This window comes from Chiloscyllium plagiosum, unplaced genomic scaffold (genome assembly GCF_037043375.1).
Source record: "Chiloscyllium plagiosum isolate Xiang-an unplaced genomic scaffold, Cpla_swu_hap1 HiC_scaffold_4, whole genome shotgun sequence".
Classification (NCBI taxonomy): Eukaryota; Metazoa; Chordata; class Chondrichthyes; order Orectolobiformes; family Hemiscylliidae; genus Chiloscyllium; species Chiloscyllium plagiosum.
Window position 1 is genome coordinate 14,884,313 of NW_028270142.1, and position 24,203 is coordinate 14,908,515.

The window sequence follows — 24,203 nt, forward strand, 5'->3', positions numbered from 1 at the left end:
GTTAACAAAACAAAATGTCCATATATGTTATGAAATTTGACACCCAGTTACCTAAAATGATATTAAAGTGAATGATGGGAAGCTTGGCCAAGGATATGGTTTGAAAGGAGTGCCTAAAAGGAGGAAGGTGAGAGTAAATGGGTTAGGGAGAGACTTACAGTTTCTAAAATTACGCTGACAATTTTAGAGCAATTAAAATTGACAACATCCATATGACCAGAATTGTAAGTGCATCATGGCTTGAAGAGAAGTAGGGTACAGAGCTGAAGAGGACAAGTCTGTCGAGGTATTCAGAAGCACGGACCAGAATTTTAAAAATGTGACATTGCTAAACCAGCAGCCAATATTGTTCAGTAACCCCTGAGGTGATGGGTGAATAGGTCATGATGTGAGTTCGGATCCTGGGGAACAGAATTTTAGATCACCCCAGGTTTATAGGGTGAAAGCTCGGAGGTCAGCAAAGAATGCATTGTCAGAGATAACTCGTGAAATCACAAAGACACAAAGAGACATAAGATGAGCTGAGGCAACGGTGGAATTGTGCAATGTTACGGAAAAGCAAATAGTCTCAATTCTGGAAGACCTGCCCCAAAACATGGCTTTAACCATTCTTTCTGAAAATACTAGAAGCAGATCACAGGTTGAACATCTATACTTCACAGGGACTTGTAAAAAAAAACACGTCTTTAAACAGATCCAATTTCATCAGCCAGAATTTTCAGATACCACACCAGCTTTCAGAAAAGATCTAGACTTATCTCATCCGAAGGGATCGTAAAACCCTACTTCTCCAAAGAACTTCAGCAGGAGTGAACTTAAAGAGCGGTTACATGGGCAGCAGCTTCATTGATGAGCTGGGCCTGAAGTGGACTCATGGTGGAGGAGTCAGGTTTGGGCTGGAGTGATACCCAGCAGCATTAGTGGCATCTCCATTGGTGAGGTCCAGCTAGGACTCTCGGTGGTGAGAGCATTGGTGGAGGCGAGATGGCACTGAAGAATCCTGACTTTCATTGCCATGATGGTAGCACAGTAAAGGACCCTGTGCCTGGCCATCATGACCCATGACCCATGGTGGAGCATTTAATCAGAAGGACTGTAAAGTTAACACTTTTTCTTTATTTCTTCATTCCTCCGCCTTTATATTCTATGTTTTGATTTATTTTTCTATGTTTTAGCATGGCGCCGGAGAGCGGCAACATGATACAGCATTTTTCACTGCATTTTGTAACACAACAAACGTGACAATAAATAAACCAAACCAAATAAATCAACTCAAATCCAGTTCGGTAACCATTGGTGATGCCAGTTCTCCAATGGCGATGTCAAGTTCGCATTGGGATTGAATGGATATGATTGATTGATTAATTGATTTATTGTTGTCACGAGTACCGTGATACAGTGAAAAGTGTTGTTTTGTGTGAAAGGTCTGTTCAAAGGTGAAAGGTCTGTTCAAAAGTCTGATAACAGCGGGGAAGAAGCTGTGCTTGAATCTCTTTGTATATGTATTAAAACTTCTATATCTTCTGTCTGATGGAAGAGAGTTGAAGAGAGTATACCTGAGTGGGGAGGGGTCTTTGATAGGTTGCTATAAAAATTGTTCAGTGTCCTTGTGAATTTTCTTAGCCTCCTGAGGAAGTAGAGACATTGTTGTGCTTTCTTGACCATCAGTTCGACATGGGTGGTCCAGGACAGATTGTTGGCCATCGTCACTCCCAGGAACTTGATGCTCTCGACCCTCACCATCTCAGACAGAGGTACACCCCCCACTCCACTTCCTGCAGTGAATGACCAGCTCCTTCATTTTGCTGATGTTGATAGACAGATTGTCATCTATACACCACACCACCAAGCATTTAATCTGTTTTGTGTGTTCTGTCTTGTCATTGTTCGAGATCTGACCTCGAACAGTGGTGTCATCAGGAAACTTGTAGTTGGCGTTCGAGCTGAATTTGGCCACACAGTCGTGAGTGTATTGGAGTACAGTGGAGGGCTGTGTAAACAGCCGTGGTGGGAATTATGGTAGAGGAAGTGTTGTCTTGGAATTTAGAGATGAGTTTGTTTGGAATTATTGGTGTGGAGGGCAGAACTATGAGTGGATATGAATGTGCATAAAGGCAGATAGACTCATTGGAACTGTCAAGTTGTCCGCCATTTAAATCTCTGGCCCCTTTAAATTTAAAGAAAACAGCCTCTAGTTTAAAAAAGTCCATGTTTCCTATTTCGCTGCATAGAGTCATAGAGATGTACAGCATGGAAACAGACCCTTCGGTCCAACCTGTCCATGCCAACCAGATATCCCAACCCAATCTAGTCCCACCTGCCAGCACCCGGCCTATACCCCTCTAAATCCTTCCTATTCATATACCCATCCAAGTGCCTCTTATATGTTGCAATTGTACCAGCCTCCACCACATCCTCTAGCAGCTCATTCCATACATGTACCACCCTCTGTGTGAAAACGTTGCCCCTTAGGTCTCTTTATATCTTTCCCCTCTCACCCTAAACCTATGCCATCTAGTTTTCGACTCCCCGACCCCAGGGAAAAGACTTTGCCTATTTACCCTATTCATGCCCCTCATAATTTTGTAAACCTCTATAAGGTTACTCCTCAGCCTTCGACGCTCCAGGGAAAACAGCCCCAGCCTGTTCAGCCTCTTCCGTAGCTCAAATCCTTATCACAGGATTGGTGCTGCATGGCTAATTCAGCAAACTGTGCTTATCACAGCAGAATACCTGTCAATTCACAGCTTATATTCAGTTTCAAATATTTAGAGTTATTGAAGTGGGTCTTTGAATAGAAATATTTTTCGTTTTAATAACATATTGTGTATTTGAAGGAAAGTAAATTAATGAGTGGGTTGTTAGTATGGATCCTGAGGTTTACCTGGGCTGGATCTGGAGTGAGTAGACATTGAAGGAGCTAGGTTATGGGGGGAGGGGGGGGGGGGGAGTTCCTGGGTTGCATGATTTGGCACTAAGTGGTCATAGGGATTACAAAGGTCCTTTTTTGGAGTAGATAAATGAGCACAGTTAGGAATGGGGCTGTAAAATTCCTTAGAAGCGGGGGTGTGAATAGATGGAATAGGAGCTGTTAATTGGCATCAAGATTGTTTAGAGAGATAAAGCTTGGCATGAATGGCTTGAATGGCTGTTGGACGTTGGTTGGGGGAACGTGTTGACATTGATGGGGCAATGGAGAGCGTTACGGGTGCGGCGTTCTGAGGGGTAAAAGCTGCTTTATGTTTTGATTTCCTATAAGTTTCAGAACTAGTGGCATTCCTTCATTCAGTGCAGCTCTCCATCCAATACTCCCTGTGACTGCCACCCCACCTAAACATAAACTCGATCATTTTGGGGGTGTTTCACTTGAGCCAGGTTTGTGCAGCTGGGACTATGGTACACTGAGATTCATATAAATCAAATAAGTGGTAATATGACTGATGTAAATCAAATAAGTGGTAACATGGGTCTGTTAGTGAGAAGTGCGATAGTATCTATCCAAGAGGTGCTGTTCTTAGGTAATGAAAAGGATTATTGCATTACAGCATTAAGTACAACTACATATGGTCAAGAATAATTAATAGAACCTGAGATCTGATCCCTCCAAAAGCTGGAAGCTCCTTGTTTCCACCCACAGACTGCACATGACATCAGTAGAAAAGATGGTATCAATGTAACATAAACATAAACCCATTTAGAACTATGGACAAGTGATGCTATAACTGCTGCACTAGTATTCTAGAAATCCAACTAATGTTGTGGGGAAAACCAAAAGGACTGCAGATACCGTAAATCAGAAACTGAAGCAGAAATTGCCGGAAATTGCAGCATCTGTGAAGAGAAATCAGAGTCAATGTTTCGGACCCAAAACGTTAACTCTGATTTCTCTTCACAGATGCCGCCAGACCTGCTGAGGTAATGCTCTGGGGACCTGGTTCAAATCTCACCTCAGAGATAATCCTCAACTGTCCGTCACCAGATGGCAGCACCTTTCGGAAGTTACATCTGCTGCCCTTATCTCGGCTGGCCTCCTTGTGACTCTAGTCATACTTATGGAAACAGAGCATGTCCCAGACTACACTATCACCACCTCACCTACACAGCAGACAGGAGGGAGTTGCCTTGGGAATTCTCAACAATGGGGAGAAAGTGAGGTCTGCAGATGCTGGAGATCAGAGATGGAAATGTGTTGCTGGAAAAGCGCAGCAGGTCAGGCAGCATCTAGGGAACAGGAGAATCGACATTTCGGGCATTAGCCCTTCTTCAGGAATTCTCAACAATGACTGACTGACTCAGAAGCCCATGAGGGGATCTTATAGCATTGTGTCAACATCAGTAAGGAAACCTTCGACTGATTATCACATATTTCCCACCCCAATTACTTGGATTGAAGGGATTATGAAATATTCGGTATATTTGCTGATAACACAATGATCAGTTAGCCAATATGTTGTGAAGCAGAGAGGAGGTGATGTAGTAGTAATGATACTGGCCTGGCAATGCAGAGGCCCAGGCTCATGAGCTGAGAACATGGGTTCCAACCACAGCATGGCAAAAGGTGTCACTTGAATTCAATAAAATCTCAAATTAGGGTGACACGATGGCTCAGTGATTAGCCTTGCTGCCTCACAGCGCCAGGGACCCAGGTTTGATTTCAGCCTCAGGCGACTGTGTGGAGTTTGCACATTCTCTCCGTGTCTGCGTGGGTTTCCTCCCACAGTCTAAAGATGTGCATATTTGGTGAATTGGCCATGCTAAATTGCCGTAGTTTTCAAGGGTGTGTAAGTTAGGAGCATTAGTCAGGGGTAAATGTAGTGGAATGGTTCTGGGTGGGTTACTGTTCGGAAGTTTGGTGTGGACTGGTTGGGCCGAAGGGCCTGTTTCCACACTGTAGGGAATCTAATTCTTTTAAAAAAAAGATGTGCATTTGCGATGCAAAGGCAAAGAAGAATATGTGCCATGTGCTCGAAATGGGATTCGAATAATTAGGTGTTTGTTCTTGACTGGTACAGATTTAATGGGCTGAAGAGCATTTAAAAAATAAATAAATAAAATCTGAAATTAAAACCTAGTCAAGTGTGACCGTCTTCGCATTGGCAGTTCTCATAAAAGCCCGTCTGGTCCACTGAAGAAAACCTGCTATTCTTAGCAGATCTAGTCTGGCCTTAATGTGACTCCAGACCTAAAGAAAAATGGTTCATTCTTAATTGCTCACTTAAATGGATTAGCAAGATGCAGTTCAGGGGCAATTTGCGATGGGAAACAAATGATGACCTTGGGAGTGATGCCCATATTACATGAAGGAATGAGAAGAGGGCATAAGCTGCCTAAAGAGGTTTACAGATCAGTTAAGCCAGAGAGCAAAGATCTGACAAATGGAGTATCATGTTGGAAAATGCAAAATTGCCATTTCTTTTGGGCAGACTAAAAAAGAAGCATGTTATTTAAGTGGTGAGAGATTGCAGAGCTTTGAGATGAAGGAGAATTTTGGTGTCTTAGTGCATGAATTGCTAAAGTCTGATCTGCAGGTACAGCAAGCAATTAGGCAAGATAATAGAATGCTGTTCTTTATTGGGAAGGAAATTGAAAATCACACGAGGGAGGTTATGCTTCATTTAAAATCAGGGCACTGATGACACCACATATTGAGTACTATCTACATTATGGAAACGCAGAAAATAAGTGCAAGAGTAGGCCATTTAGCCCTTCAATCCTATTGTACCATTCTATGTGATCATTGGCAATCATCCAACTCAGTGCTTCTCTTCCTGCTTTCACACCATACCCTTTGATCCCTTTAGCCCTAAGAACAATGTTAAACACCTTCTTAAAAGCTTTCAATGTTTTGGCATGAACCTTTTTTTGTGGCAGAAGCTCACCGCTCTGGGTGAAGACATTTTTCCTTATCTCAGTCTCTTACTACCTACCCCGTATCCTTAGACTGTGGCCCCCTGTTCTAGATTTCCCCAGAACATCCAGATTCATCAGGAACATCCTTCCTGAGTTTACCCCAGGTTTCCCCCTCATTCTTAACTCGTGGATAAAGTCCTAACTAATCCAGTCTCTCTTCATATATTAGACCTGCTACTCCAGGATTCTATCAGAACATCCTCCTCACATAAGGAGGTTAAAACTGTACACAGTTTTCCAGGTGTTGTCTCACCAAGGGTTTGTACAAATGCAGCAAGTAATTTAATTCTCTCGCTATGATGGCCCCCATTCAATTTGCCTTCTTCACCACCTGCTGTATTTACAGGTTTCCTTTAAGTGACTGGTGTACAAGGACACCCAGGTCTCATTGCATATCTCCCTTTCAAAATTCATCACCATTCATGTAATATTCTGCCTTTCTGAATTTACTAATAAAGTGGAATTATCCATAATATACTTCTCTGTCATGCATTTGTTCACTCACTTACTTTGACGAAATCACACTGAAATATCTCTGTATCTTCCTCATAGCTCACCCTCCCATTCAGTTTTGCGTATTCTGCAAACATATTACATTTAATTCCCTCCTTAAAGTCATTAATATTTGTTGCAAATAACCAGGGTCCAAGCACTAATCCCTTCAGTACCCCACTAGTCTCTCGCTACCATCCGGTGGGATGGTGGGGTGGTAGACATTTTTTTATTCCTACTCTTTTGTTTCTTGTTTCTCGTGTGGAACTTTACCGAAACCTTTGAATGTCCAAGTAAACCACATTTAGTGGCTTCCCCTTATTAACTCTATTCGTTATATACTCAAGATATTCCAGCAGATTTGTGGAGTATGATTTCCTTTTATAAATCCACACTGACTCTGTCCAATTCTAATGCTGCTTTCCAACTGTTCCACTCATGATTTTTTAATAATGAACTCTTGCATTTCCATATAACTGATCTCTGATTAACCAGTCTATAATTTGCAGATTTTTCTCTATCTCCTTTTATTTAAATAGCGGGGTTTTGGTAGCTACCTTCCGATCGTAGGAATTGTTCAAGAGTCTATTATTCATCTTATTTAGGGAAGCACGTAAACACATTTGAAACAGTTTAGACGAGGTTTACTAGACTGGGCTACACCATGGCTCAGTGGTTAACATTGCTGTCTCACAGTGCCAGGGACGTGGGCTGGATTCCAGCCTCAGCTGACTGTTTGTGTGGAGTTTGTAAGCTCTCCCTGTGTCTGCCTGCGCTTACTCTGGTTTCTTCCCACAGTTCAAAGATGTGCAGGTCAGGTGGGACGGCTGTGTGCAGGTCAGGTGGGCCACGTAGTGTCCAGGGATATGTAGACTAGGTGGATTAGCTATGGGATTGGATGTGGTTTAGGGGGTGCGGGATGTTCTTCAAAGAGTTGGTGCTGAGTTAATGGGCCGAATGTCCTCTGTCTGCACAGTTGGGATACTAGACTAGTATCTGGAATGGTGGGGGCTTTAACAAAGGAAGATTGGATTGGCTCAACTTTATCTGTTGGAGTTTAGAAGAATTGGAAGTGACTTGAGTGAAACATCTGAAGTCCCAAACACAGATGTGGAAAAGATGTTTCCTCTTATGGGAGGATCCAGAAACTGATTCAAACAAGTGGCTGCTCATTTAAACCTAATGACTTTTTTTTTCTCAACAAGGTTTGTCACTCACTGGAATTCTCTTCCTCAGAGTTTTTGAATATTTCCAAAGGGGAGGCAAATAAATAATTATCGGGTGTTTGCAGAACTGTGGAGCAGTCTGATAAGCCATGGCAGTGGGGTTTGAGGAAGCCTATTCCTGCTTCTCATTCAAACGTTTGTATGTTGTACTCGTGGGTCCTTACTGGTCTCACCAGTGCCCTGATTTTTAAATGAAACATAACCTCCCTAGTTTGGTTTTCAATTTCCTTCCCAATAAAGAACAGCATTCTATTATTTTCCTAATTGCTTGCTATACCTGCACACCAGACTTCAGCAATTCATGCATTAAGACGCCATACGTTCAATCCTCTCCTCTGACAAATACTGATTTTCCCTTGAATTTATACCTGGAATATCTTCTGTCTTTTACACATCCATCACTGTATGCTTCAATCAAAGACAGCCGTTCTATTCTTTTCACTTAAGTTTGATTCTGTGGCTTCTTGTAGAGTTTGTGATTATGTTAAGCATATTATTTAAATTCACTTTTTCTTTACCCCTTAGAATACCCAATGTAAGACTTTAGATCAATTTTCCATGAATAAATCTAATTTCCAGAGACTCTCATCAAAGTTTACATGCCTAATATGGGGCATCAAATTAATTCCCATATCGTAAAATTCTCCAGTGACGGATATTGTATGCTGGAATAACTCCACGGAGGCTGGTATCCCGTTAACAAGTCACCCTTTATTTAGATGTGAACAGTATGTGGACTCTGATCAGCTATCTCAGAGCCAGTCCCTGAGGAGAATCCCTGAGATTCCTGTTTATTTTTTTTTATTTTTTAAAATTTTTTTTTAAACATAGCTCTTTCTCGTCCAGGCTGAGAGAAACGTCAGTCCCCTGACAGGAAATCAGACAACTCTACACAGCCCATGGGTCTTCCTAGAACATCACAAATACATTGACTTTGTTTTCCCCATCATAGCCCTCTTGGATTTTATTCTTTGTATAAAAATCACAGAATTGTGTAATAGGCAAGATGCTGGAATATCAGAGCAAATCAGCAGAATACTTGAACATTTCAGTTTACTTACTTTAGACAGCCTTAACTGGCTAAATTCCTGTTTATTTTTTATTTTTTCTTTTTTTTTCTTTTTTTTTAACCCCACACTACCACCTAAGTGCGGTAGTGCTTATTTTTTCCCCAGCACCCATGGTGTGTGTGTGTGTGCAGGTGTGAGACACAGTGAAAGACACAAAGTGCACGAATCTTTATTCAAATTCCACCACCAGGAAGATAGGAAAACACCCGGGTGGCCAGTGACAAACACTGCCCTTCACATCAAAGGGCAGTGCTGTGTGATCAAAAACAGTGAAGGGGAGGGTAGGGACTAAATCAAAATAGAGTTGGAGGGAGAAATGAAGCACTCCACTCCCTGCGGCGCCCACCTCTCCCTGAACAACTCCAGGGTGTTGGTCGACACCGCGTGCTCCTTCTCCAAGGACACCCGGGCTCTAACGTAACCGCGGAAGAGGGGCAGGCAAGATTCCTGTTTATTTTTTTTTATTTTTTTTTAGTGCACGAATCTTTATTCAAATTCCACCACCAGGAAGATAGGAAAACACCCGGGTGGCCAGTGACAAGCACTGCCCTTCACATCAAGGGACAGTGCTGTGTGATCAAAACAGTGAAGGGGAGGGTAGGGACTAAATCAAAATAGAATTGGAGGGAGAAATGATGCACTCCACTCCCTGCGGCACCCACCTCTCCCTGAACAACTCCAGGGTGAAGATTCCTGTTTATATCTGTCAGCCAGGACTCCCTGATTGGCCCAGATTAACAAATTGAATCAGGGAACCCACACTCGGTGAGATCTACCTGGCCAACTTTGTTCCAATCACTACACAATGATGACAGTTTATTCTGAATTGGATGAATAAGTGCTTTGGAAAATTTCAAACTGACACTTTAACTAACACGCTTGCGATGTTCTTAGTTGAAAAGAATGGAAACACTGTGCTAATGGTTTTGTCACCTTTCCAAACACAGGACTTGGAAATTTCTGTGTCGTGTGGAGTAAGACCTATTTATTTTTCATTCACAATGCTTTCTCCCTTTTCCTTAGTATTCACTGATAACATTGTTTATTGTTTAATGTTAATATAATCAAGAATCTCTATTTATATTTGATCCACCTGCTTTATTGGCAATTCCGTCTTCCTCCCCTTTTCTCTATTTTTGGCCTTATAGTTGATATTCTCAGCAAAACGAGGTTTTGTTTCATCCCTCAGACTCCATTTGAAGATTGTTTATGTCATTGCAAATAGTAGTGACCAGAGTGCTGACCCCTGAGACCACTCATTACCTCCCATACTTATCAATGCAGTGTCATGTATAACAATGGAATACTACGCTTAGAACTGTACTAATATCAGAGAAGTCTCCATGAATTGTTGGTCTTATGGAATGTGCTGGCAGAGGAGGTAGTAGAAACAGATACAATAGTAACTTTTAAGAGGCAGTCTTGAATCTATGGAACTCATTTCCACAGAAAGCCATGGAGGCTAAGTCGTTGAGTATTTAAGACAGATATAGACTGGTTCTTGATTGTTGAGGGGGTGTAAGGGTTGTGGGGAGAAGGCAGGAGAATGGGGTTGAGAAATGTATCAGCCATGATTGAATGGCGGAGCAGACTTGATGGGCTGAGTGACCTATATCTGCTCCTGCATCTTATGTCAAATCTTCAGTGTAGTCAGGCTATTCCTCGGATACTAACTTGAGTTTTGGCTACTGTGCATGAGGAGAGTAGACTTAGCGAAAAGGAGCCATCCTGAATACAGGAGTAAAAGAGTGCGGTCTGATGACAGATTAGAGAAATGTCAAGGCAAACGTGTTAAAAAGGGATGGATGACAGCCTGCAAGATAATTGTCAAAGTCATATATAGTTTAATTAGTATGTCATGTGTTTGAACATGTATCACAAATGAGTGTGTGTTCAGCGAGTTCAATAATGTATTAACTTTGATTCAGCCATATTTGCAATAGTTTCTTTGTTCCACATCATTACTAGACCCTTCTTCACCAGTGGTCCATTATAATTTTCCTTCTTTGCTTCATATCATCTTCCAAGTGAATCGGTCAAGTGGGGTTTTGTTCTGTCATGTTTTCCAATTTCTCCAAACTCTCTGAAATAGGCTGTTGGAGTGCTATGGATCTCTAATTTACATTACATTTTCTCTTGTACACAATTAATGCAACAAAAGGTGTAAAAATCAACTTAAGAAATGTTAAGGAAACATTATGTAGATAATTGGGATGCCTTCTGGGGAAGGTGGGACTTGTATAAGAAGGACAGGTTGCATCTGAACTGGAAGGGGACCAATGTCCTGGGTGGAAGGTTTGCTCGAGTAGTTCGAGAGGGTTTAAACTAGTATGGCAGGGGGGTGGGAACCTGAGCTGTATACCGGAGGTGAGAGTTGATGTAGATGAGGCAATAGCAAGAGGTAGACCAGCTAGTGGGAAGGATTTTCCTAGGAAGGAACCAAGGGATCAGTTAAAGTGTGTTTGCTTTAACACAAGGAGTATCAGAAATAAAAGTGATGAGGTTAGCACCAGGTACTGATCCATGCTCTATGATGTTGTGGCCATAGCAGAGACATGGATTTCTCAAGGGCAGGAATGGTTAGACCATAAGACCATAAGACATAGGAGCAGAAGTAAGGCCATTCGGCCCATCAAGTCCACTCCGCCATTCAATCATGGCTGATGGGCATTTCAACTCCACTTACCCGCATTCTCCCTGTTGCTGGATGTTCCAGGGTTTAGAGCATTTAAAAAGAATAGGGAGGGGGGAAAAAAGAGGAGGGGGTGTAGCACTACTAATCAGAGAGGGTATCACAGCTACAGAAGCTTCCATTGTTGAGGAGTCAGTATGGGTGGAAATTAGGAACAGTAAGGGAGCAGTCACCTCGTTAGGGGTTTACTACAGGCCCCCCAGTAGCAGCAGGGAGATGGAAGAAAGCATAGCTCGGCAGATTTTGTAAAAGTGTGGACGTAGTAGGGTTGTTGTCATGGGAGACTTTAACTTTCCCAATATTGATTGGAACCTCCTTCGAGCAGAAGATTTGAATGGAGCTGTTTTTGTAAGGTGTGTTCAGGAGGGTTTCCTAACTCAGTACGTTGACAGGCCGACGAGGGAAGAGGCCATTCTAGACTTGGTGCTTGGTAACGAGCTGGGCAGGTATCAGATCTTGTGGTGGGTGAGCATTTTGGAGATAGTGACCACAACTGCCTCACATTCTACATAGCTATGGAGAAGGAGAGGATTAGGCAAAATGGGAGGATATTTAATTGGGGAAGAGGAAACTATGATGTGATTAGACATGAGTTAGGAAGCATGGATTGGGAGCAATTGTTCCATGGTAAAGGCACTATAGACATGTGGAGACTGTTTAAGGAACAGTTGTTGCCAAGTGATGAATAAATATGTCCCTCTGAGACAGGCAAGAAGGGGTAAGATAAAGGAACCTTGGATGACGAGAGCGGTGGAGCTTCTCGTCAAAAGGAAAAAGTAGCTTACATAAGGTGGAGGAAGCTAGGGTCAAGCTCAGCTCTAGAGGATTACAGGCAGGCAAGGAAGTAGCTCAAAAATGGTCTGAGGAGAGCCAGGAGGGGGCACGAGAAAGGCTTGGCAGAACAGATTAGGGAGAACACAAAGGCATCTTACACTTATGTGAGGAATAAGAGAATGGTCAAAGAAAGAGTAGGGCCAATCAGGGATAGCATAGGGAATTTGTGTGTAGAGTCTGAGGAGGTAGGGGAAGCCCTAAATGAGTTTTTTGCTTCTGTCTTTACGAAAGAAACAAACTTTGTAGTGAATGAAACCTTTGAAGAGCAGGTGTGCATGCTGGAATGGATAGAGATAGAGGAAGCTGATGTGCTGAAAATTTTGTCAAACATTAAGATTGACAAGTCGCCAGGCCCGGACTAGATTTGTCCTCTGCTGCTTTGGGAAACAAGAAATGCAATTGCTTCGCCACTTGCGAAGATCTTTGCATCTTTGCTCTCCACTGGAGTCGTACCTGAGGACTGGAGAGAGGCAAATGTAATTCCTCTCTTCAAGAAAGGAAATAGGAAAATCCAAGGCAATTACAGACCAGTAAGTCTCACGTCTGTTGTCTGCAAGGTGTTAGAAAGGATTCTGAGGGATAGGATTTATGACCATCTGGAAGAGCATGGCTTGATTAAATGCAGTCAACACGGCTTTGTGAGGGGCAGGTCATGCCTCACAAACCTTATCGAATTCTTTGAGGATGTGACTAGAAAAGTTGATGAGGGTCGAGCTTGGATGTGGTGTATATGGACTTCAGCAAGGCATTTGATAAGGTTCCCCATGGTAGGCTCATTCAGAAGGTCAGGAGGAATGGGATACAGGGGAACTTGGCTGTCTGGATACAGAATTGGCTGGCCAACAGAAGACAGCGAGTGGTAGTAGAAGGTAAATATTCTGCCTGGAAGTCTGTGGTGAGTAGTGTTCCACAAGGCTCTGTCCTTTGGCCTCTACTGTTTGTAATTTTTATTAATGACTTGGATGAGGGGATTTAAGGATGGGTCAGCAAGTTTGCAGATGACACAAAAGTTGGAGGTGTCGTTGACAGTATAGAGGGCTGATGTAGGACATTGACAGGATGCAGAGATGGGCTGAGAGGTGGCAGATGGAGTTCAACCTGGATAAATGTGAGGTGATGCATTTTGGAAGGTCGAATTTGAAAGCTGAGTACAGGATTAAGGATAGGATTCTTGGCAGTGTGGAGGAACAGAGGGATCTTGGTGTGCAGGCACATAGATCCCTTAAAATGGCCACCCTAGTGGACAGGGTTGTTAAGAAAGCATATGGTGTTTTTGCTTTCATTAACAGGGGGATTGAGTTTAAGAGCCGTGAGATCTTGTTGCAGCTCTATAAAACTTTGGTTAGACCGCACTTGGAATACTGCGTCAAGTTCTGGTCACCCTATTATAGGAAAGATGTGGATGCTTTGCAGAGGGTTCAGAGGAGGTTTACCAGGATGCTGCCTGGACTGGAGGACTTATCTCATGAAGAGAGGTTGACTGAGCTCGGACTTTTTTCATTGGAGAAAAGGAGGCGGAGAGGGGACCTAATTGAGGTATACATGATAATGAGAGGCATAGATAGAGTCGATAGCCAGAGACTATTTCCCAGGGCAGAAATGACTAACACGAGGGGTCATAGTTTTAAGCTGGTTGGAGGAAAGTATAGAGGGGATGTCAGAGGCGGGTTCTTTACACAGAGAGTTGTGAGAGCATGCAGTTGTGGAAGCATGGTCACTGGGGACATTTAAGAGACTACCGGACATGCATATGGTCACAGAAATTTGAGGGTGCATACATGAGGATCAGTGGTCGGCACAACATCGTGGGCTGAAGGGTCTGTTCTGTGCTGTAATGTTCTATGTTCTATTAGGGAATGAATAGACCAATATGCAATCTGCCTTACCTTTCCTTTCCATTCAATTAGAGCCATACAGCATTGAAACAGACCCTTCAGTCCAACTCATCCATGCCAACCAGATATCCGAGATAAATCTGGTCCCATTTGCCAGCGTTTGGCCCATATCCCTCTAAACCCTTCCTATCCATATACCCATCCTGATGTCTTTTAAATATTGTCATTGTACCAACCTCCACCACTTCCTCTGGCAGCTCATTCCATACACATACCACCCTCTGTGTGAAAACGTCACACCTTAGGTCCCTTTTAAATCCTTCCCTCTCACCTTAAGCCTATATGCTGTATTTTTGGACACTCCCACCCTAGGGAAAAGGTCTTGTCTATTTACCCTATCCATGCCCCTCATAATTTTATAAACCTCTAAGATTCAAACCTCTAAGATTCAAACAATCAGATGGACAATAACTGTTGGTTCATCAACTATCTCTCAGTTTGTAGCCCTGTCACAGTTAAGGATTACCTTACAATGAGTACAACACAATTCATACCTGACATACCTAATGCTGCGCACCACTATTATATCTAAAGCCTCAAAACCTATCTGCCTGTTTCACAGACAAATAACTATTAATTTTCCATTTCGAACGTAATTGTTTTCTGGTTATAGTACCTACCGTTTGTTCCATAGTGACCTTCTTGACTAGAAACAAAAATCTGTCAAAATTCAGGTAGGTAATTAACCCACGGAAGCACCTTTCTTTGATAATATTGGCTCTCTGATCATTGAAAGTCTTATCGTATTTGCATTCAAACATTATTTCACTTCCAGGTCACTTGCCTTGCTGCATCCTTGGTCTTAATATTGTGTCATCTGCAATTTTTGGAACTATAATTTACAACTTTCATCCTTTTTACGTGTCCACCCTGTCATTTTACAGTGATACTAACAATTTTCCTTTTATACTCTTCTTGTTCTGCACTCAATATTGATAGTCAACATGGTTTCGTCAAGGACAGGTCGTGTCTCACAAACCTCATTGAGTTTTTTGAGAAGGTGACCAAGTATGTAGATGAGGGTAGGGCAGTTGATGTGGTGTACATGGACTTCAGTAAAGCCTTTGATAAGGTTCTACATGGTCAGCTGTTGGAGAAAATGCAGAGGCATGGGATTGAGGGTGATTTAGCAGTTTGGATTAGAAACTGGCTTTCTGAAAGAAGGCAGTGAGTGGTGGTTGATGGAAAATATTCAGCCTGGAGTCTGGATACTAGTGGTGTGCCTCAAGGATTTGTTTTGGGACCACTGCTGTTTGTCATTTTTATAAATGACTTAGACGCAAGCATAGGTGGATGGATTAGTAAATTTGCAGACGACACTAAAGTCGGTGGACAGTTTGGAAGCATGTTACAGGTTTCAGGGAACTTGGATAAACTGTAGAATTTGGCTGAGAGGTGGCAAATGGAGTTCAATGTAGCTAAATGTGAGGTGATGCACTTTGGGATGAATAACAGGAAGGCAGAGTACTGGGTCGATGGAAATACTCTTGGTAGTGTGGCTGTGCAGCGGGATCTTGGAATCCATGTACATAGATTCCTGAAAGTTGCCACCCAGGTGGATAGTGCTGTTAAGAAGACATATCGTGTGTTAGGTTTCATTCGTAGAGGGATTGAGTTCCGGAGTCGCAATATCATGCTGCAACTATACAAAGCGCTGGTGCTGCCACACTTGGAATATTGTGTACAGTTCTGGTCGCCCCATTACAGGAATGATGTGCAAGCATTGGAAAAGGTGCAGAGGAGATTTACCAGAATGCTGCCTGGTCTGGAGGGAAAGTCTGTGAGATGTAAACCTGTTCTCATTGGCAAGAAGAAGGCTAAGAGGGCATTTGATAGAGACATACAAGATAATCAGAGGATTAGATAGGGTAGACAGTGAAAGTCTTTTTCCCAGGATGATGACGTCAGCCTGTACGAGGGGGCATAATTACAAATTGAGGGGTGATAGATTTAAGACAGATGTCAGAGGCAGGTTCTTTACTCCGAGTGGCATGAGCGTGGAATGCCCTACCTACTAATGTAGTCAACTCAGCCACATTAGGGAGATTTAAACATTCCTTAGATAAGCACATGGATAATTTTGGGATAGTGTTGGGGGGCAAGCTGAGAATAGTTCACAGGTCGGTGCAACATCGTGGGCCGATGTTGTTCTATGTTCTGTGTTCTATCCACTATTTCCTCAAAGTCTTTTAGATCACATGGAGTACTCTTGCCACAGACTGTCATGTTATTTTTTTTTAAACTTAATCAGGGACAACCATTATTCTCATATGTTTGTCCATTGCAGTTACAGAGTCAGACAACATGGAGTCAAAAAGCACACAGTCTGTAGGCAGTCAGTGAGTGTGACATTTTGTAAATTCCTACTTTGAAAATAAAACCAGTCTGACTCCAGGTTGGGATACAGACAGACTCTAACCTCACACCTTTTAATGCATTGTCTGAACTGAGATGTCACCTTTTTTAATCCACTGATAAAACCTCAAGTTATCTTGGGTCAGTGACTTGAAAGAAATTCTGTCATTTATATATTACTCAATCAAAATGTACATCTCCATTCTAAGTGATTAAAGACTTAACAGCCATATAGGTTTGTCTGATGCATCACATCAGTTGTATGACACTTTGATCTTTTACTTATGCATTCTGCATCATATGATCCTGCCCCATTAGCTACCTGATGAACAAGCAACGCTCCGAAAGCTTGGACATTCAAATAAACCTTTAGGATTATAACCTGGTGTTGTGTGATTTTTAACTGCATACAGCATGGAAACAGACCCTTTGGTCCAATCACTCCACACCGACCGTAATCCCAAACTAGTCTGATCTACCTGTGCTTGGTCCATAAACCTCCAAACCTTTCTTAATCATGTATTTATCGAAATATTTTTAAAAATGTGATAGCTGTACCCGCAGCCACCACTTTCTCCACACTGTGTAAAAACAATTGCCCCTCAAGCTTTTATAAAATCTTTCTCCTCTCACCTTAAAAATATGCATCCTAATCTTGAAATTCCACACCCTGTGGAAAATACACCTGCCATTCTCCTTATCTATACCCCTCATGATTTAAAAACCACTACAATATCGCCTCTCAATCGTGTTGTCAGTGATGTGTTTAAAAATAAAGAGAAACTTAACATTTTTCTTTCTAAGTTTCAAAATAGATCTTTTAGAAGTGTGAATAACAATCCTGACTGCATGTGATGGTTCAAAGTTAGTTATGAATTTGCCATTTTGACCCTGCAGATTTAATCGGCAATGTGTCGTTGACAAAGACAAGAGGAACCAATGCAGATATTGCAGATTGAAGAAATGTTTTCGAGCTGGCATGAAGAAAGAAGGTAAGAACAATGATGAGGTGTATCGGGTGGCCTGGTGTGTCAGAAATGACTTGCTCCACTGTTGCACATTTAAGTAAAAATACTAATGCCTCCTGATGGCCTGTAGAGGGCAATACTCTTGTGTTTCTGTGTCTTGTGCCAATGTTCCCATTGTTAGCAGCGAGACCTGGAAACTTCCATCCAGCCTGCAGAAATCAAATTCAGGATAGTAGCAAGCAGTTGAGGGAAGAACAGTGCTCGACTTTCGCATCAGTCAATTCTGGGTTCACTGTATCATTTATCACTTTTTATTACTTTGTACCCTCTATGCTTAGAGTGCACTTGTGCACAGCAGCAAATTTAAAAGGAAAGAGAATCTGCAACTTCACTCATTGCATCCCTGCAGGCTATGGAAGCAGGCTATTCAGCCCATCAAGTCTTCTGACCATTTGAAAAGCATCCCACTCCATGACTAGTCAACTACCCTGCATTCAATTAGCAATTTAGCATAGCCAATCGACCTAACCTGCACATCTTTAAATAGTGGAGGAAACCCACACAGACACAGGGAGAATGTGCAAGCTCCACATAGACAGTTAGCTCAGGCTGGAATTGCACCCAGGTTCCTAGCACAATGAGGTAGCATTGCTAACCACAAAGCCATCTTGCTGTGCCATTGAGACTCCTAAACCTCTACAAAGGACATAGAAGGTAAATCAAACGTGCTCCTGACTGGATGGCTTTGGTTATTCAGTATCGTGATTTTCACCTTGTTTCTCCAGTGCCACATACATTGCAGATTTGTGATAAAAGGAAAGAATCTATAAAATTACTGCATGAACCCTTGAGTTTCAGGAATTAAAGAACACTTTGGAAGCTCGGGTCTGTATTGCTCTGAAGATTAACCACTGGTTTTGCCAGTCCAGCTGTGTGTCTCTAGCGTCTGGGGCAGCATGGTGGCTCAGTGGTCAGCACTGCTGCCTTACAGCACCAGGGATCTGGGTTTGATTCCAGCCTCGGGTGACAGTCTGTGTGGCTCTTGCACATTTTCCCCGAGTCTGCGTGGGCTTCCTCCTACAATCCAAAGACGGGCAGTTTAGGTGAATTGGCTATGCTAAATTGTTCAAAGTGTTGAGGGATATGTTGGTTACGTGCATTTGTTGGGGTAAATATAAAATAATAGGGAATAGAAATGATCTGGGTGGGTTACTTGTCAGAGGATTGGTGCAGCTTGTTGGGCCGAATGGCCTGTTTCCACACTGTAGGAATTCTATGATTCATTTTCAATCTGCAGTATTTAGCTTTCAATTGATCCATATTGCAAGCCATTGAGGCCTACCCCTTAACTAATCAGAATTGTAAAGAATGAGTTACACAAATGTTACTTGAATAAATTAGCAAGTGTGATCAAGCTCAGCATGAGCAGGATGGTAAAGGGTAATTCCCCAGTGTGTTGCTTTGCCAGCACACATGGAGCACACAGCATGAAGACATGGAGCATATTGCACCACTCTTCCTCAGTTCTGGGGTGGCACTTATTGCTTGAGCCACCTATCTCCAATTCTGTAAATCTGACCCTGGTAGGTTGCCTGGTGCAGCTGGCAGTGGTAATCATTCTAAAAAATGGAAGAGTTGATCAATCTCCAGCCTCTGCTATTTCCAGAACTTCAGAAACAGCTGATCCAGAAAGTTGGTGAACCTCCCTGAATCCCATCTGACTTGGCCTAAATGCAGCGCCAGGTAGAATACAGGAAACTGGTTGATGCTTTGCCACTGACCCATTCCAATGAGGCTGTCAATCATCTGGCAGGTGCATTGTAATATGGAGCTTGGCTGTAGCCAATCCTGGCTTGTCCCAGTCATCTGGCCATGAATGCCAAAGCATGGTGGAGCATGCGCGTTGATTCCTGACAATTCCTGCCTGGAAAGGGTTTGCAATTCTTGAGACTTATAAATAACTTTTCATCAGTCTTCAAAACTTGTTTGTTAGGGCTTAAAAATATAATGTGATCAGTTCCTTTCAACGATGAATCAACAAGATTACACACACAATATTACATGTTATTTGCAGGCTGCATCTACTAATTACACTGAACTGATCAATTCCTTGTTCTGGCATTCCTGCTACAAAAAAAGGTGGTTATGGTTGTTGGAGGTCAGTCATCTCAGCTCCAGGACATCTCTGCACAAGTTCCTCAAGTGGTTTCCTGGGCCTAACTATCTTCAGCTTCAGAATAAACATGTTCCCTCAATCATAATGTCAGACGTGGGGATGTTCACTGATGATTGCATAACGTTCAGCACTGTTTTGCGACTCCTCAGAGACTGAAGTGCTCCTTGTTCAAATGCAACAAGATATGGACAATATCCAGGCTTGGACTGATAAGTAGCAAGTAGCATTGTGAGTCACGTGGGTATCAGGCAATGACAAGTGTCATGTCAATCACCACCTGACATTCATTGAAATTGCTTTAATGAAATCTTCTATTATCAATATCCTAGGGGTTACCAGTGACTAGAAACTGAATTAGACTGGCCTTATAAAAATAGTAAAAGCACATTAGACGCTAGGAATACCCTGTAGTGAGCATCTCACCTCCTGACTCCCAAAGTCCATCCAACATCTATGAGGCATAAATCAGAAGTGTGATGGAATACCTCTTATTTCCCTGGATAAGTGCAGCTCCAACATCTCTCAAGAAGCTTGACATCGTCCAGGATAAAACAACCTGATTGATTGGCACCACATCCACTCCCTCCACCACCAACACTGACTAGAAGCATCTACACTGCAGAAATTCAGCAAGGCTCCTTAGACAACACCTACAAACCCACAACAAATGCCAAGTAAAAATACAAAGGATGGAGATACTCAGGAACACCACCACCTGCAAGATCCCATCCAAGCCACTCACCCTCCTGATTGGGAAATACCTCACTATTCATTTAGTGTCAGAGTCAAAATATTGGAAGTCCCAACCCTATTGACATTGTAGGTGCACCTAGAGTAAATAGACTGTAATGGTTCAAGAATGCAGGTCACCAACCACTTTCTCGAGGGCATCTAGGGATGGGCAATAAAACGCTGGCAGAGCCAGTGATGTCCTCATCCCATGAATTAATAAGAAGCTAAATAGTTAATACCGGAAGATTTTCTGAAGTTACTCAATCCAGTCTGGGCAATAACACTGGATTTGAGGGCAAATGCAACTATGCTAGGTTGAAAAATATTGGTCAATATAGGTATTTATACACTGGTATAAATAGCTGCCATAAATTCTGATCAGTGAAGCTCTTTATTGAACTTCAAATACTGAAAACCAAGATTGTGCAGTTGGATCACTAAGAATTTGAAAAAAAAATAGATTGAATTCAACAATTCTGTAAAATGAATTTTATGTTTGAAAAATTGTATCAAAATGGAAAATAATGTGAGCTCTTATACAATTTGAAAAGAAGACAAATCATGAGTTATGAATATAACCTGGCTTTAATTTTGTCATTAGTTTGATCAAGCAGTCTAGTTGATTTTCTGCAAACTGGTTAATTGGTGAATTGATCTTCACTACTTCTTACCCATTTACCAAAGTTTTCAGATCGATGCTGATGCTGATTTGCTGTAAGTGCTTTTATATCTCAAAAGGAACATTGTTGTTTGAATACATTGGCACAGAGGTAGCCTCATCTGTTTCAGTCTCAATGAGATTGTTAAAGGGAAGGTAAGGTGTAGAGCACACACTGTTTTATTCCTGCACCAGGTAGGTTCTCATCTCAATGAAGGGCTAGACTCAAGGTTATTTATTCAATGAGGCTTGTTACATTTAACATTCTTCTTATGCCATACTCACAAGTTAAGAATATTCAGTTCTTAATAGGATAATTTATCTCCTTTATTGCTGCTGCTGAAATACCATCATAATGTTATAATGACGAGTAGCTTAGCAATATTGCTTGAATAGATATTCTGCCCAAAGTTTTAACAGAACAGATACAGAGATCTATCAAACTTGACATCAAACCATGTTTTAAGCTTGAATGCATGTTAATGTAAATAAACAACAAAATGAATATTATGACCCACAGAGAGGAATAATAAATGTGGTTAATTAAAACACCTTCAGAGCTAATGCAGCAAATAATTGTACTTATTATCTATGTAAAAAGATAGCGCTCCATATTAACAACTCTCAAGCTACCTGGGAGATGAAGCTTCATTAGCTTGGCTTCAGAACAGGTTTTTGTTACTCAGCCATCTGTTTAAAGATATCCTTGATTTCAGAAAGTTTATTTGCTGCATAATTAAAATAATATTTCTCCCCCAGCTGTACAGAATGAGCGAGATCGAATAAGTAACAGACGGAACAACTATGAAAGCTGCAGCTCACCTTCGATCGCCACACTGGCTCAAGCTGAACTTCTATCTCATCAGGTAGAGCAGACACGTGTACAAAAACTAACTTACCTTTACCTCCCATTGTCAAGTTCCATCCCTTGGGCTAGACAAGTCTCCACAATTTTTTTCTAGGGCTTGTTTTGGATTGGCCATCATAATATTGCTGAGGATCAGCTGTGATACAAGGGAGGCGATGGCTCAGTGGTATTCTTAATGGTTAATCATTGGATGGTTAATTAGAGATCCAGGTATTGTCCCGGTGACCCGGGTTCAAATCCTACCACAGTAGATGGCCGGATTTGAAATCACTAAAAATCTGGAATCAGGAGTTTAATGATGACCATGAATTGATTGTCAGGAAAAAGCCTGTCTGGTTCACTGGAGTCCTTGAGGGAAGGAAACTACCATCATCACCTGGTCTGACCTATGTGTGACCCCAGACCCAATGTGATTGACTCTTAATTTCCCTCTGAGCAATTAGGGATGGGCAATAAGTGCTGGCCTAGCTGGTAATGCCCTCATCCTGTGAATGAATAAATACAGAATTACTGTTACACTTTCAACAATGGCTGACGAAAATAACCTTTGTGAAAAGTGTTGCCACTTAATTAATTATAATTTTAAATAGAATTTTTCAAGTCAAAATTTGCTTTGAAGTTTGATCTCTTAATTTTTTGAATAGACCAGCATCCTGTGAAAGAAATTGCATGGAGAGATGTTAAAGTCTAAGTCTTCCCAATTTTGGGAAGATTCACGCAGACCTTCTTCTTGTTAAAATGATTTTTCCAACTGATCCAATTGTTGCTGGTTGGGGAAAGGTGCAGGGCATGAGTCACTCAAGCAGGAAACCTGAAATCAGCAGGTCGATTCAACTTAAACTCCGTTTTGACTCGTTAATGAAGCCTAACCCTCAGTTTGGCTGTCATAACTGATGGAAGAGATGTCAACTCTCCTGAAGGGCAGTCTGTTGAAGTGTCGCGATCGGGAGTCTTTCACATCCCCTTTTTTTTCAACTTGGAAGAAAACGTAGGCTGACGCTGCTAATGAGTGTTGAAAGACACTTGGGCAAATGTTACAACAGGATCCCTTCTTTCCCACCACACCTCAGGGCAAAAGTTGGTCATTATCTCGTCAACGTTAAATCCAGCCACCCCACAGCAATAATAACTCGGCAGCTGCCTTAATAGGGTGAGTGTGGGACTTCTGTCCTTCTGGGACAGACCTTTTAGGCTATTTAATTGGTCATTGTCGCTATCCAATGCTTTTGATGGTTAGAATCAGGGATGCTTATATTCACCTGGAGTTTGGATTAAGCTGTGAAGCAAGAATCCTCAAAAGAAAGCTGTCCACAAGATCAAATTTCTATGGTGTGGGCTTTATCTTTCCTATTTGCAGTTCAATCAAGTTAAGGGGATTTCCTGATATGCAACAGCATTGATATTACTCAGGCAGCCAATCACATTAGAGTATTCCTACACAGCGAATCAGTCAATTAAAATCAACTCCGAACCTTCAATTTTACCTTAGTTTTTAGGGAAAAAAAATTAATGATGATTGGATTAACATTGAAGTTAAAATAAAGAAAAACAATTCAGCTACATATGATTTTAATCATTATGGAGAAATTTAATGCACGACAAATATAAAATTTGCTTTTCAGAGTCAGTGAAGCTGTTTAACAGTAATTATGAAGTTAATAGGCCACTAAAAACTCAATTACACCTTCATTCAACATGTAGTTTTTGACGAGGGGTTTTAGTGTTACTAACAGCACTGCTGTGCAAGATTTTGTCAATTCGTAGATTTCCCATTGATTGCCAGCTGGCAAGACCTCTGCATTGCCTCTAGAAAAATAAAGAGAGTGCATTCTAGACTTCCACATCTAGACTCTGAAGTTACTGACAGTTTCACTTGAGTAATGACACTGAACATTGACAATTTTGTCATTGTAACCACATCAAAACCAGGGTCAATTATGATTTGGAGATGCTGGTGTCAGACTGGGGTGTACAAAGTTAAAAATCACACAACACCAGGTTATAGTCCGTCAGGTTTAATTGGAAGCACACTAGCTTTCAGAGTGCCAATCATTCATCACCTGGTGTTGTGTGATTTTTAACACGATCAATTATGGCAGGTTGATGACAGGAATGAAGAAGGGCTTATGCCCGAAACGTCGATTCTCCTGTTCCTTGGATGCTGCCTGACCTGCTGCGCTTTTCCAACAACACATTCTCAGCTATCATTAGTGACAGAGCAGCGCAGAGTGACTGCCTCAGAACGCAAAACTCCACATGAAGCTCTTTTCTCACTCGGAGAAAGGCACAGTTAGGCATTTACACACAACGTTTTTAATCTGCACAAA

At 41.9% G+C, this 24,203-nt stretch overlaps 1 protein-coding gene across 9 annotated transcripts in view; it reads left to right on the plus strand.

Moving 5' to 3' along the window:
• Positions 1-24,203, plus strand: part of LOC122549394 (hepatocyte nuclear factor 4-gamma-like) — a 142,047-nt gene that overhangs the window by 96,929 nt on the left and 20,915 nt on the right. For all 9 annotated transcript variants that reach the window (XM_043689142.2, XM_087985977.1, XM_043689138.2 and 6 more), the window contains 2 exons: positions 17,372-17,466; positions 21,768-21,874. In XM_043689142.2, the coding sequence (XP_043545077.1) occupies positions 17,372-17,466; positions 21,768-21,874 (202 nt within the window). The remainder of the gene's footprint in view (positions 1-17,371; positions 17,467-21,767; positions 21,875-24,203) is intronic.